This window comes from Hibiscus syriacus, unplaced genomic scaffold (genome assembly GCF_006381635.1).
Source record: "Hibiscus syriacus cultivar Baekdansim isolate YM2019G1 unplaced genomic scaffold, ASM638163v2 tig00110105_pilon, whole genome shotgun sequence".
Taxonomy (NCBI): domain Eukaryota; kingdom Viridiplantae; phylum Streptophyta; class Magnoliopsida; order Malvales; family Malvaceae; genus Hibiscus; species Hibiscus syriacus.
In genome coordinates this window covers 61,693-77,613 of record NW_024062591.1, presented here as the reverse complement: position 1 = coordinate 77,613, position 15,921 = coordinate 61,693, and the positions used below count along the sequence as shown (strand labels likewise).

Here is a 15,921-nt window from a genome sequence, read left to right as displayed (position 1 = left end):
GTTCGGAGCGAGATAGGACTGGGTTTAAGGTGAAAACTCACCTACCAGACTTGATTCGGTATAAAATATATAATATACTTAAGATTTTAAGATTTTTATAGTGTTAAAATATATTATTTAATTATTAAAAATATAGTAAATTAATATAAAATATATTATTTTTAATAATTTAAAATATAATAAATAATTATAAATATATTATTTTAATTATTTCAAATATCGATATATTTGAGTCGGGTTGGGTCATGGTCGGGGATATAATCTAAAAATCAGGGCGGGTTCAAGGCGGGAGAAAAATTAAAAATTATCGAGGTTGGATGGGATTGCGTATTAGTAAAATATTTTTAGGTCAGGGTTGAGGTGACAAAAAATTGACCTATCCGCTCAGCCCATCCCTAAAAATATAATATATTTAAGATTTTAAAGATTTTTATTTTTATAATGTTAAAATACATTATTTAATTATTAAAAATATTTTATTTTAATTATTTAAAATATTAATATATTCGAATCAAATCGGATCAATGTTATATTTTAAAAACCGAGACAGGAGAAAAACTAAAATTTATCTGGATGGAACGAGATTGGATATTAGTAAAATATATTCTTATCAAAATCGAGACGAAAAAAATCAGCACGCCCTGCCTCCATCATACTAAAGATGCTGAACTTTCTTTTGTTTGTTTGGGAAATTGAGCTAGACATCTCGAGTAATATAAGGGCTTTGAGCCTAACGTGACCCATGTAGAATTCTGACTTTAAAAGATCTGTCCAAAATTAATTGGGTCGTCAAATATTTTTCTTCTCTCTTATCTCCTTTAACGGAGAACTCGTCAACTATTTAGGAACCCTAAAAACCCTCGAAGCAGGAAGAAACAAATCCCAGCAGAATCTAATCCAAAGAAAAGTGAAGGGATCAAGCATCAGCTCACCATGGCGGCCGAGGTGATGCTAATGAACGAGATAGTGGCGACGGCTGCACAAATGGGCATCGATATGAACATAGATTTCAGCTCCATCCAACTTCCTCCCGGTGAAAACTGCGGCATCATCAGGTTCCGAACCTAATATTTTCTAAATGTTTTAAACTGAATTGTTTGTGCTTTTTACCATCTAAATTTCATTTTGGACAGTGATGACGAGGATGTTTACCATGATGACCAATTAGAGTTGGATTCCGGATTTGGAAACATTATAGTTGTCGATAATCTACCTGTTGTTCCTCGTGAAAAGTTTGAGAAACGAGGGTGTGCTTCGAAAAATCTATAGTCAGATTGGGGTGATTAAGGAGGATGGTCTCTGGATGCCGGTCGATTCTGAGACTAAGAAAACCCTAGGCTACTGCTTTATAGAATATAATACTCCTCAGGTTCGCTTCTTATGGATTTTGACTATTTTAGTCTTATGGCTTTAGCTTTTAGAATCTGAATTGTTTTTTCTTTGTTTCTAATTGATTTAGGAAGCTGAGCTTGCTAAGGAGAAGACTCATGGGTACAAGTTGGATAGAGCACATATTTTTGTTGTGAACATGTTCGATGATTTTGACAAGTACATGAAAGTTCCCGATGAATGGGCTCCACCTGAGATTAAACCCTACACACCAGGGGTATTCATATATATATTATTAAATTTTGTTTCTTTCCATTGTTTTAATAGTCAATCCATTTAATTTATGTGTCCCTTGCAATGGCATAAACATATTGAGAGTAAAATTGTTGTTCTCATATATATTCTATTTTTTGGTTCAAACATTGATGATAAGCTTCTTATAATGCATGATTATGGAGTTCGTTTCAGAGGTATTGTACTTTATTTAAGCCTTTTGAATATGCAAAAGACAATTTTCCTTTGATTGAGGTCAGGGTTAGTGCTTGGTATTTAATTTTTCTGTATATCATTTTTCTTGCGTTAAGATTGTACTGAAGTTAATCAGAATTTCTTCCCTGAGTAGTATTATGTAGATTTTATTGCTATTAGATGTGTTTCTAAGGAATATTTAAGTTTCCTATAACACAGATAACATCAAATCTCAATTCTTCTTATGAAACAAACCCCTCTGTTCTATCTATACTTCCTAATGCTATGTATTTCTTACATAAATACTTTGTTGCCATTGTAGGAAAATCTTCAAAAATGGCTTGCTGATGGAAAGGCACGAGATCAATTTGTGATTCGTGCTGGCACTGATACCGAGGTTCTATGGAATGATGCAAGGCAATCTAAAACTGAGCTTGTTTACAAACGTACTGTAAGTGGTTTGCAGTTTGTGAAATGCCTTCTCTCTTCATTTCCAAGTGTTTTCTGCATTTTGGTTAGTGATTCATATGTAAGTGTTTTCTGCATTTTGGTTAGTGATTCATATTGGTGTCTGGTGACTAAAATTGATTGGTTTAGTTTAAGGAATTGCTTTTGTGGCATGCATAAGCTTGTTGGTGTTGTCATTAACCTATTGTTAATGAACCATTTATGATGTTTATAACTGGTTTTGTTTACAGTACTGGACTGAGAGCTTTGTTCAGTGGTCTCCCATGGGGACATACTTGGCAACAGTTCACAGGCAAGGAGCTGCAGTTTGGGGAGGTGCCAATACCTTTAATCGTCTAATGCGTTATGCCCATCCTCAGGTGAGAAAGAGCTTGCTTAACATCATCTCTTAACTTTGATATCCCTCATCTTTAACATGCAATTATATGTATGCAGGTTAAACTTATTGATTTTTCTCCTGGTGAGAAATTTTTGGTCACATACAGCAGCCACGAACCAAGCAATCCCCGTGATGCAAATGTGAGGTTTTGGAACAAACACTTTTTACATATTTTCTCCTGTTCTGATGTCACTTCTGATATAACCTTAATGTATTTAGAGGGCTGTGATAAATATTTTTGATGTGAGAACTGGAAAAGTGATGAGAGATTTTAAGGGAAGTCAGATGAATTTGCAATTGGAGGAGCTGGTGGCGTTGCTGGGGTTTCTTGGCCTGTTTTCAGGTGTTTCTTCCTTATTTTTCTTCATGGAATCATTTTTATATGTATGTCAACCCTCTTCTTTCATCACATTTTGGCAAACATCTTATTATCTAACTACGATTGTCATGTTCCAGGTGGGGAGGTGGAAAGGAGGACAAGTATTTTGCCAAACTTGGGAAGAATATGATATCTATTTATGAAACGGAGACCTTTAGCCTTATTGATAAGAAATCCTTGAAGGTTGAGAATGTTGTGGACTTCAGTTGGTCGCCAACTGATCCCATCATTGCACTTTTTGTTCCTGAACTTGGAGGTGGAAATCAACCTGCTAGGGTCTGCACTTTTGCTCCACTTGAGAGGTTCCAGTCTATTTTGAAGTTTTAATGTTATCTAATATACCACTTGCTTGTATTTCTCAGGTGAGTCTAGTTCAAATACCTGGCAAAGAGGAATTGAGGCAGAAGAATCTTTTCAGCATTAGCGATTGCAAAATGTACTGGCAAAGCAATGGTGAGTATCTTGCTGTGAAGGCTGATCGCTATACAAAAACAAAGAAAAGCACATACTCTGGATTTGAGCTCTTCCGCATCAAAGAAAGGGACATACCAATTGAAGTTTTGGAACTTGATAATAAAAATGAGAAGATAATTGCCTTTGCGTGGGAGCCCAAGGGGCATAGGTTTGCCGTTATACATGGAGATAATCCAAGGCCTGACATTAGCTTTTACACGATGCGAAGCACTCACAATTTGGGTCGTGTTTCAAAGCTCACTACTCTAAAAGGCAAACAGGCAAATTCTCTATTCTGGTCACCTGGTGGCCGCTTCATAGTTCTTGCTGGATTGAAGGGTTTCAATGGTCAATTGGAATTCTTCAACGTTGATGAGCTTGAAACCATGGCAACTGCTGAACATTTTATGGCAACAATGTTGAATGGGATCCCACTGGAAGGTAATGCCACTAATAATTTGATGACATCTATATTGAATTTACATTTTATGCTTTTCGGTTGTGTTTGATTGTACAAAGATGCTTTACAATTGAAAGAAATAGAAACTGCCTTCCTTCTTTTTGGTTCAATAGGAAAGGTGCTTACATTTTCTATTCTAACAATTTCCCTCTCTGTATATACAAGGTATGTTGCCACTTCAGTGACTTCAGTTCATGAAATGGAAAATGGTTTCAACGTATGGTCCTTTAGTGGCAAGCTACTTTACCGGATACTGAAGGATAATTTCTTCCAGGTAAATGAAATGTCCTGCGTGAAGTTAGTTTGTTCATTTTAAGTGTTTGTGCCTGTTCATGATGCGAGTTCCTGCTGGATGTTTGTTATTTGTCATATTTTATTGCAGTTCTTGTGGCGACCAAGGCCACCATCCTTTTTAACTCCTGAAAAGGAGGAAGAGATCTCAAAGAACTTGAAGAAGTACAGCAAGAAATATGAGGCAGAGGACCAGGATGTATCAATGCTATTGAGTGAGCAAGATCGTGAGAAGAGAAGGATACTGAAGGAGGAATGGGAAAAATGGGTCAGCGAATGGAGGCAGGCCCATGAGGAAGAACAAATAGAGAGGCAGAAGTTGAGGGATGGAGAAGCTAGTGAAGAAGAAGAAGAAGAATATGAGGCCAAAGAAGTTGAAGTAGAGGAAGTGTTGGATGTGTCCGAAGAGGTCATTTCATTTGAAGAGTGAAGCTGAATAGGTTCTGGCGCTTAATTCCTTCAGTATCTTCTTGTTGTTACCTTTTTGGAGCTTAAGTTATTTACGTTTTTGTTAAAATTATTATTAGATATTTCTTTAAGAGTTTTGGGTCATGACATGATATTTTCCTTGAGTATCATCTGTTTGGTGTACTGAGGCTGATTAGAAACTACATGTCTGGGTGCTTTCTTAATTATTATAAGTCTATTATCAGGTTTCATTCAAGTATTACTGACTATTTTTTTTTTTCAAATAGAAACTACAGGTTTAACTTAATAAAAGCTTATTTGAGCCTTTTCCCATTCTTGTTTAGGAATTACTCAATATATTTTAATTTGTTTTGTAGTTTGGTGGGGTGGGTCCTATCGGGGAGCGAACCCAAATATATAACTTACCTAAGAAAGACGGAAATGCATAATATTTATTTATTTTATTTTTTAACACATTCAGACCTGTTTTTCCTCTTAAACATCAAGTGTAAATTACCCTACAAATCACTATCATTAGTAAGTTTATGATTCGGTTATTATATTTTGAGAATTTACAATTGAAAACTCATTTAATTTATTATAACAATAATATTAGTGTCGCCACTAAACCAACCTCAACTTTTCAATATCGATGGAGAGATTGTAATGTAATAATTTGAGCATAAAATATTTTTTATATATAGATTTGTGTAGTATAAAAATATCGAAATACATTTGTCTAGGGCACAAAACAAATTGTTGCTGATAAAGGCTAATGGAGTAGCTGGGAGACATAATAGTGATATTATGGTAGAAGGGGTTCTTCAAAATGATGAATGAATTTTTAGGTTTATTAAAGAGTTGTCCAATACTCTTTGTTGAATTATAGGCAATGCATGAACAGAAGTTTAGGTTTAGAAGAGCGAAAGTTGAATCGAATAGTTTAGAGGTGGTTTAGATATTTGATCGTATCTCTATGGCATTACAGGAAACTATTGTCTTGAATCTGATTGAGTCCTTGCTAATGGTTGACTGGAAGATCAAGATCACACATATTCTTAGAAAGCATAACATCACTATAAATGCGTTAATGAAAATTAATTGTAGAAAATTTGATTTTAATTAGTACCCATAGAATTACTATATATGATTTTGACGTATGCTTTGGAATCATTATATGTTGTTTATGTATTACAAGTTGTTTACCTTATGTTACATAAAAAATAGATTTGTCCAAGAAGAATACAAAAACAATGAGCAATTCGTAAAAAAAGGAAAAAATTAAAAAAATTTAAAAAAATTGTAACTGAAAATTGAATTACCAAAATGTAAATAAAAACTAATCTTTGAAATTCAATCACATAATAATTTGATTATTATAATTAATTAATTGAATGATTAAATTTCAATTTTTTAAACTATAATAATCAAATTGTAAAGTTATTAATAATAGAGTGACATATGTGATGTAATTTACACAAACTTTAACTGGCTAGAAAATGAAAAAACCTTTACCAAACGCCTCTTTGCAACAAAATCCCCCAACGGAAACGAAAGATGAGCGCCGCAGTCGAAACCCGCAATTGGCTGGAGCTGCCGTTTGACGTGACGGCCTCGATTCTCTCTCGGCTAGGTGCAGTCGAAATCCTTAACAGCGCCCAGAATGTGTGCTCTCAGTGGCGAAACATCTGTAAAGACCCATCAATGTGGAGGTCCATTGACATGCGCAACTCGGGTGATTTATGGGACATGGATTATGATCTCGAGAAGATGTGCATCCACGCCATCGATCGCAGCTGCGGCTACTTGCTTGATATCAATGTCGAATATTTTGGTACCGATGAGATTCTATCTTATATCTCTGAGAGGTAAAGTTTCAGCCCTTTTACTTTCTATTTTATAATCTATAAATTTTTTAAGGTTATAATATTTATCAGACATCAATTTTTGTTCTTTAATCATAATGGAATGTTTTGTAATTTTATAGGTTTGGATTATTATGTCAAATTCTTGGCATTTCTTAGTTCTAGGGTTTCTTACTTCAACATTTTAGCTTTGTTTTCATACTTTAATAGTCAATTTCAGGCTGCCTTCTCGAATTTATTTATGCATATTTTCCAAGCTTGTGCTTTTCAATTAAAATTATTCAATTGCTATTAATCTTAAGCCATTCTCTATTTTCAAAGCAACTGATTTAGTCTAGTTCATTTTTTTAAGATTGGGGGGGTGTTAAGCTGAATAGCATATGCACTTACATTTTTCAAGTTTCAACGGTGAAATTTTTAAACAATTAATTAGTGGTGACATAAAATAAACTTTCCCTGTCCTTTTGTTTTATTTTCTTTGTCGATGTGCTACGAGTGTAGGAAGTATTCGTGATTGATATGATCCTCATTAAGCAATTGATATTCTTGCTTATTACATATGACTGCTTTGACGGTTGCATGACCTGTTTTCCTTCATGAATTTTCAATTGGCATTTGGTATTTACTTGCAGATTTGTTCTCTTACCTTCGTTGCTTCAATTGCTATTGGTTACTGAAGAATTTCAAAATGATGTTTCCACATGAACATTCAATAGAAATATGGTTTCCTGTTTGCATTAGAAATTCAATCACCCCTTATTTTATTATATTACAGTACTAAAATGGTTATTCGTTTGTTCGCAACTGTTCTTGCCATCATTGCTCTTCTTTTATTCTTCAAATGGTGCTTTTCACAGGTCTGTTCATCTTAAGCGTCTTCGACTAGTGTCGTGCTATAACATTTCAGATGAAGGCTTAAGCAAAGCGGCTTTAAAGCTTCCATTTCTGGAAGAGCTTGAAATTTCATATTGCTCCATTTCGAAATATTCTCTAGAAACTATTGGCCGCAGTTGCCCTTTCCTGAAAACATTGAAATTCAATCTTCAGGGATACAGACGCTTCCACTTAGAGTCTGATGATGAGGCACTTGCTATTGCACAAACTATGCCCGAGTTATGCCACCTCCAACTTTTTGGGAACAAGTTAACAAATGAAGGCTTGCAGGCCATTCTCAATGGTTGTCCTCACCTTGAATATCTTGACTTGCGGCAATGTTTCAATGTTAGTCTTGGAGGGAACTTGGAGAAAAGATGTGTTGAACACATAAAAAACTTGCGACGCCCTAATGATTCAACTCACGATTATGAGTTCAATGCAGAAGTTCATGATACAGGGTCATCAGATGAAGATTATCCATCTGGAATTTCAGACATCGACTTAATATCTGATGATTATGATGATTACTTTGAGTTCTCAGGTGCCAGTGACCTCTCTGATTATGATGATTATTTGCTTTTTGACTGATGCCATGGAGTAGGAGCTACTCTTCCAGTGTCCAGAGTAGGAAATCAGGTTATAAAAGCGGACTGCCTTATACCAAATGTTTTTGCACATTTTCTGTGTCTGTCTTTTGCTCCATTTTTTGTAGTTTTACCCTTTAAAAAAATCCCCCCACCCAAAAAATGCATCACATTGATTATGACCAGCTTTTGGTTATAATTGAAGGCAGCGTGGTATGCTGGTGTAGTGATGATTAATTTTGGGTGTTGTAGGTAAATAGGATGAAGATAAAATGGACCTGCTGCAAATTCAGCGAGTATTATGGAGTTTCATCAGGTTGGTCCGAGGTAATCAAATGCTGGTTTTGTGTGTGTTGCTTTTGTTGCATGGTAGGTTGACTTGCATTAATGTTGTAGTAATCAACGTTGTTGGTGATTCCTGGAGAAAACATATCTTTTGAGGGACCTTGGCTGTTGTACGTTTTGTTTTGCAAACTCTTTTATGTAAAATACAAATATGAATGATGTAGAAATACAAGTTCATCAGGCTTTGCGTAGTTGCTTAATATCCTAGCTGTGGCTGCCAAGGGGAAATGGGAACCATTTTGGTTTGGGTTTAATACGATATGTAGTGGCAAAGTTGAAGGAAACAAATGCCCATTTGTGGCTGTGGATAATAGCATATTCAAACATGTTGGGTCGGTGGACATGCATAACCCAGATGCTTGACATTCAAGCTCATCAGTCCAATGACGTAATACCAACATAAATCATTTGGACTGCGTGGCCCGGTGGATTGAAATTTCGAACAAGACAAAATGTTAATAATTGGATGAATTGTACTTCCTTTTTATTCTCGTCCATAAAAAAGGAAAGCAAAATTATTTTTTGACAAGGACACCAGACATCTCTGCTACTTCTTGTCGGAATTGTTTTCTTGTACGAAAATTGTTTTTTTACAAGTATTTGGAAATATTATATGATTTATAATTGCTCAGTCTGATGGTTGAGCTGGAAATCAGAGAATGTTAGAAAAACGTATAGGATGCATGAAAATAAAAAGGTGCTCCGAGGTTAGTGCCGACTTTCTTTCCCTTTGATTGTGTCCAGTTGCTTACCTTAATAAGGTCCGTGCATTGCTTTTAATTTCCCCTCATCTTCTTTCATTTCATTCCCATTCCTTTCAACCTAGTCCAACTTTTATTTATGCTCATCACTTAACTATTCATACTTTTTCTGGAATTCAGTCACACTTTTCTGCTTATTTAAAAAAAAACGCAGACACGAGTCATGAAGAATGGATGTCTTCTTTTTTTCTTCTTTTCTGAAGAGGGTATACACTTTGCGTAATCATGTAAAATAGAATACGTAAGTATCAGATCTGGAAAAAGATGTCTCATGTCTTCTTGTCTTGCATGTTATATGTAAAATAGAATACGCAAGTTGCCAAATCCTAAATATTCTTTTAGAAGCCTAATTATTAAAGATACCTCCCAACTTTAATTTCTTCTAGACACTAACTCAATCAAAGTGAGGCCAATTAATGTGGTTTATAAAATCAATACTCTAAACCATTCTAATCATGCATTTTTACTCAAAACAATACATATTTGCTTAATTTGTTCCCTCCAATGGAATCATTGTTTAGGGTTACAGTTACGGTTGCAAATACATCTAGAAGGTTTCATATTTGAGGTATTGCCAGTTCTTGCTTTAAGTATTATTAGTGAGACGATCTGATATTATTGGAAATAAAATTATGTAATTATACTTTTAATTTTAACCATGTCTTATTATATAGTTTACCAATGGAACATTAAATTATACACAAACATAAATATTTTTAAATTGATTGATGACTTTGCCGTGGGACAGAATCTAGCAGTTAGATGTGTAACCACTGATTATTATAACTAAGAAAATCAAAGATCGAATAATTAACAACCACCATAAGAGACATCAGTCTTTTTTAAAAAAAATAAAATAAAAATTTCGTATGCCAAGAAGGAGAAGCTTGAATTTCAAGAACCCTCAGCTTTTCTTTTTCCATTTATGGGTTGTCCAATTCATACGATCCTTGCATCAATATTGTTTCTTGTTCAAGTTTCAAAACCTAAATTACCATCATAAAATAATAATAAAAAGTAATATTCCCATAAAAATTTAAAAAAAGTACGTTGGTGTCATGATTTTAAACCGAAGCAGGCACATTATAATTTCATGTTGAAGAGGAAGTTTGTTCTGATCTGGAGCGAAACACATTTTGTCCGATTGTCGGCCTACCAAAACACCGGGAATATTGCTTCTTTGTTTACTAACTAATTTTACTTCATTTATTATTACTATCATACAGTAAAATTAAACTTATTATTATACAATTCTACAATCATATAAAATCTCAATTAAATCTGGATTGAATTGAATCAACCCTAAATAAAACGTAAACTCTTCGCATATTACATTCCTCGTCAATAAAATTCAAATTTGATACTTTATCTAGTAATATAAAAAAATTCTTTCACCATTTAATCTACTATATATTAGTACTTATTATTTCATTGCAATCCCAGATGCAAGACTTTCTCAGGGTGGAGTGGTAGGTATATATGCTCACCTTAAAATCTAAATTTCTTTATGTTAGTTATTAATTTTATTGATGGTGTCTTTCCTAAAATTTTATTTATATCTATTCATACCAAAATCTTTTATTATTAATATATATATACTCAAAAGTATTTCTAGATCGTGGATCCTGCAAATGAAAAAGTCAACAGTGATCCCATTTTTTAAAATTATTTTTATGAACTCCACTCTTTTGTAATTAGTTTAATAGAGACCATCCTGCTTAGAATTTGAGTCTTTACTATATATTATTGGTGATTTGTAAACGACTATAGTATTGGATTCCTTAAAAAAAACAATGTTGAGAAATTATTTGACATTATAACTAATAGTATGATTAAAGAACAGGATGGATGAATATTACATAGAGACCGAGTAAAACAATAATCCACTATACCATAAGGATGTATCCTCTGCAGTGGATTAGTTATTAATGACTCTGGTGAACTGTTCTCCTAGTAATATTTTGGAATGACTTGGTAAAAGAACATTTTTATTAATTAAAACGATACTGTCTTAAGAACACACGACATGACAGACAAATGAAATACTGACTGTAATGGAATCTTTTAATTGGGTTAAGTGGGCAGCAGCATTTAAGTTTCATGCCGAATCTTTCTTTATACTCTCAATGATAATCTCGAGTTTGAAGTTAAATCATTTTATGTGACTGGATAAAATGGCAATCTTCATCAGAAGCTACCAAACAAATTCATTGACCCAAATACCCTGAATTAGCAATCCCACCCTACTGATTAACATCAATAATATGACTGTTGACGGAGGTTTCAGTGAGTACTACTAATAGTACTTTAATGATTTTCTGTTAATTTTACATAATTTTGATGAAATAATAATTAAGTTTTTTTATACTAACTTGTGATGCAATAATCCTGGAAACAAAGTTACGAAGAGCATTTCCTCAAGAAGGTGACTCCACGTGCTCCGGCTTTACGCAAGCTTTGAACCTCACTGGACGATCTAAAAGCATTAATCTTAGCCAGAAGATGAGGAAATAGAATCTTGATTAGTAGTGATCAATATTCCTTTTAATGCGAATAAAACTGCTAATTGCTAATATTATAAAGTTAAGCCAAAATGAGAAGAGAAGCAGCGTCCCGTGAATGAAGGTTAGGTTTAGAGAAATCTCATGTCTCAAAGCGATGGAGGCGTGCACGGGCAGTACAGTAACTCCATTACTGGCAGGCCAATTTGTGCTGCCCTTTTCCATGGCACTCAATTCCCTTGTAAAAACTTATTCAAGGGCCCCCCTTCTTTTGCATCCAATATTTATTATTATTACTATACATACAATCAGATAGCATGTTTGGGTTTCAGGGACTTGTTCCTTTCGAATGGGACCCGAGCTGGAGTCCCATCAAACCCAAGGCCCCTCGGCTTCTAACTGTTGCAACAATGGAACCACAGAGCCTTGGCTGGATCACATGCACTGTTTGATTTGCCCATGTGGTTTTTTATATTATCACTCTAAACCTCTCATGCTTCTTGTCGCTTATGTTGTTTTCTTCAATTTAATTATAACATTAGATATTGGGAACAACCCATATCATTTTTCAATAACGCTACGGCCCTAACTTCAGCTCTCCATATTACCTATGTTTCTCAACATCTTCCAAACCAGTTATTTTAAATTTAATATATCATTTGATTTCTGAATTAAATATTTTATATATCTGTGTTTTTAAACAATTTAATATATGGATTTATCATTTTAACAAATATCATATTTAAATTTATTATTATTATTATTTTACAAATATAGTAGTACCTGTGGTTTTTTTTTTCCTGTTTGGTGAATCATTGTCCAACCTTTTACATACAGTCTTTATTGCCGGCTTCAATAATGTTACTAGGAATTTAATGTGTATAATATATACTGCTGGAAATTTATAACTGACAGTCAAGTTTCATAGTTTTCGTATGCCAATAATGTTTTTCCATTCAATGCAGGAGCAGTACTCTCAGAGCTAGTCTCTATCAGTAACGATAATGTTGTAAACGATGTTAAAGAAACTTCTTGAATTATTACGTGCCACAACATAGTTGGTTGACAAATTCCTCCAAATCCAGATATTAAAAATTGAATGAGGGTTGATATATAAAGGAAAGAAAAACAAGGGTTTATGTTACTTTTAAGGAGGATGATAAGAAACACCGACGGAGGTGATACGTGGAATGTATGGGAGCGAGAGGGCAGTAAAAGCGATGCAGGGAGAGATTCACGTATGCTGCCAAAAGGCTCAAAACCGTGAAACCACACGCGTTTAAATTTCCAAAGCAAAATCAAATATGTAGTTGAAATGCTAAAATGAAACGCAACCTCTGCCACGTGACGAACAGCCAATCGCACGTGCCAGAAACGAAACGCATCATCCTGTCCAGTACACTGCTGCTGCTATCGGTCTACTACTCGTAGCTTCATCTCATAGGTAAACAGCAAAATCTCCCATTTCAAATTTCATGAAGAAACCGTGTGGTTTTTTCACACTCACGTGTAAACTGCAAAGACTTTTTGTTAAGCCAAGTTAATGGTTAAAACTTAAGGTTAAAATCCGAAGCGTTAACCGCTAATTACGGCGTCATTCGTAATATAAAACCCGGGTCCGTACATTTCACAAACCATAAATAGCCCCAACCAATCAAACCCTCTCAGTTTCGTTTGCCTTTCTTCTCCCTCCTCTCTCTCAAAGCAAACCAAAGAAATAAACAGAGAAAGTCCAAAAGGCATTTTTTTTCCATTTCTTTAGTTCGTTCGGGGTAGATGATCGTTCGGCGTACGGACTGGGTATTGCTCAGAAATCCTAATTTTCAGGTCCCAGCCAGCCAGCCCTATAATAAAGAAAAGCCTGCTCTGCCTCTATGCTGCATCAGTATGTGCATTTAATCCATATTTCTGAATCCCCTTTAGTTTCGTTTGATGCATTAACCCTCATTTCTTTTGTTTTTGATTCCTCGGGCACCCATCTCTCCTTTCAGTCTTAAGTTCATTGCTTTCACCCAACGTTGACTATTTTGGATTCTCCCTTGCGACTAGAGAGAAACAAGTGAGCAAATCAGGGTGAGAAAAAATAAAATGTTGGAGTACAAACGTAAGTCAGAAAGTGAGCTGAGTTCAGAAACAAGGAATTCTTCGAGTCAAAGTTCAATGAGTAGTGAAAGCTGTAGCAGCTTCAGTCGTCTCTCGTTTGAGCTTCTTCCCACATCTAAGTCCACCCCAGACAACCTTTCTCTCAAACCTCACCGATCTTCCGACTTCGCTTACTCTACTATCCGATCCGCCACCTTGGCCCGCAAATCCGGCCTCACTTTCCGTGATTTCCGACTGCTACGCAACATAGGTTCCGGCGACATCGGAACTGTCTACCTCTGTCGGTTGGCCAACTCAAATGAAAACTGTTTTTATGCGATGAAGGTGGTGGACAAGGAAGCGTTGGCTTTGAAGAAAAAGGTTCAACGTGCTGAGATGGAGAAGAAGATCCTGAAGATGCTGGATCATCCATTTTTGCCTACTTTGTACGCTGAGTTTGAAGCTTCTAATTTTTCTTGCATAGTCATGGAGTACTGTTCAGGCGGCGACTTGCATTCTCTTAGGCATAAACAACCTCAAAAACGCTTCTCTTTGAACTCCGCAAGGTACCAATTTTCTCTTCTACTTGTATAGCTGACAGTTTTTTTAAAGATGTAACTACATTGACTTTACAGTGATGCTTCTTCCATGCTTTATTCTGCGTGTTTTGTTTTTCCTGTATTGTGTGCAAACACATAGCTTGACTTGTTCTTATCCTTGTCTTCTTCTACCATGCAAAGTCACAACCAATAATCAACCTTATCTCTAAAAAATTATTTATTCTAAAAAAACACTGTTATTATTCTTTGAACTTCCTTGCAGTTGTTTAAGCTTCAATTCATATCAGTGTATGGAGACGTGTTGCTCGAATTCCTTATTTGATATTTTGTTCCATCATTAGACTACAGGCTTATGCCATTCTGGTTCCGAATTAAAAGAGTTAGTCTTGTCATTGATTTGTTTTTCTCATGTTGGTAGATGAGATAGTTTAAACGTTAAAAAAGGAATCTCGCACTGTTTGCATGACATTCCTTTCAGCTTCTCTCGCAAAAGAAAGTTTGAAGTTGTTAATAATAATAGTAATTTTTTAACAGGTTTTATGCAGCTGAGGTTCTGGTAGCTCTAGAGTACCTTCACATGCTGGGCATCATTTACAGAGACCTAAAACCGGAAAACGTTTTAGTAAGATCAGACGGTCACATCATGCTCTCAGATTTCGACCTTTCGCTTTGTTCAGACGCTATCCCCGCTGTTGAATCACCATCGTCTTCTCCGGACCCAATGCCTCCACGGAACCTGTCCGGCAATCATCCGCAGCTAACCCGGCTCTCCAGCCTCTTCCGGAAGATCTTGCGGTCGAAGAAGATCGAAACGCTCGCACCACCTACCAAGCTGTTCTTCGTGGCGGAGCCGGTTGCTGCCCGATCGGGCTCCTTCGTTGGGACCCACGAGTATGTTTCTCCAGAGGTTGCCTCGGGTGGGACCCACGGGAATGCCGTTGACTGGTGGGCTTTCGGGATCTTCATCTACGAGATGATCTACGGGCGTACACCTTTTGCGGCTCCATCCAAAGAGCTTACGCTGCACAATATCGTCAAAAGGCCACTCACTTTCCCAACCCACTCGTCTTCCTCCCTCCTTGAGCAACACGCGCTCGACCTTATCTCCTCCTTGTTGAACAAGGAGCCCAACGCTCGCTTGGGATCCAAACGCGGTGCTGCGGACGTCAAAACACACCCTTTCTTTAAATCACTGAATTTCGCGCTGATAAGGTCGGTCACGCCGCCGATGATTCCGGGGTTAAAGCGGCAATCGACGTCGTCTTCTTACCAGCCAAAGAGCGAGGAACAATCAACCGCGTTTGATTACTTCTTCTGAGAGCTAGCTCAAGTGAAACGGCGTTGTTTGTGCCACATGTTGTGTCTGCTGGTTTCATACCTAATTACGTAAATATAACAAGAAAATCAATGAATTATAATTATTATGGGTTGATGAGTCACCTTTTCTTCTTTTATATTCAACGTGTAGGCAAATCTTATAAGGATTAATCCTTTGTTATCAGCTAAAGATTTTAGACAAATAAATAAGATCGTGTATGTATTCATTCAAGTAAGCTGATAATTTGTTGACAAAGATCAAACCAAATCTTTTAGTAGAAACAAGAAAGGTGATAGCTAGACCAAGTATAAATAATTACGATAATTTCCATACTTATCTCGAAACATAAATTCCATGAAATGTGGGATTGTTAATTATTGGTTTAATAGATGAT

The 15,921-nt window shown here is 35.7% G+C and overlaps 2 protein-coding genes and 1 pseudogene across 5 annotated transcripts; all 3 read left to right on the top strand.

The window, feature by feature from the left end:
- Positions 1 to 807: 807 nt before the first annotated feature.
- On the top strand, positions 808 to 14,718 carry LOC120214705 (annotated as a pseudogene).
- On the top strand, positions 6,146 to 8,428 carry LOC120214707 (F-box protein SKIP19-like). 2 transcript variants are annotated; one of them, XM_039212532.1, is made up of 3 exons: positions 6,146 to 6,503; positions 7,358 to 8,012; positions 8,213 to 8,428. In XM_039212532.1, the coding sequence occupies exons 1-2, from the start codon at positions 6,193 to 6,195 to the stop codon at positions 7,962 to 7,964; spliced, it is 918 nt and encodes a 305-aa protein (XP_039068463.1). In that variant the 5' UTR covers positions 6,146 to 6,192; the 3' UTR covers positions 7,965 to 8,012; positions 8,213 to 8,428. The 2 variants fall into 2 exon arrangements, with proteins under 2 accessions (XP_039068463.1, XP_039068462.1); XM_039212531.1 differs by having other exon boundaries at positions 7,358 to 7,998; positions 8,211 to 8,425.
- LOC120214706 (protein kinase PINOID-like) lies at positions 13,252 to 15,648 on the top strand. Of its 3 annotated transcripts, none has more exons than XM_039212529.1 (3): positions 13,252 to 13,452; positions 13,566 to 14,215; positions 14,744 to 15,648. In XM_039212529.1, the coding sequence occupies exons 2-3, from the start codon at positions 13,656 to 13,658 to the stop codon at positions 15,525 to 15,527; spliced, it is 1,344 nt and encodes a 447-aa protein (XP_039068460.1). In that variant the 5' UTR covers positions 13,252 to 13,452; positions 13,566 to 13,655; the 3' UTR covers positions 15,528 to 15,648. The 3 variants fall into 3 exon arrangements, with proteins under 3 accessions (XP_039068460.1, XP_039068461.1, XP_039068459.1); XM_039212530.1 differs by having other exon boundaries at positions 13,559 to 14,215; XM_039212528.1 differs by having other exon boundaries at positions 13,252 to 14,215.
- The last annotated feature ends 273 nt before the right edge of the window (positions 15,649 to 15,921 follow it).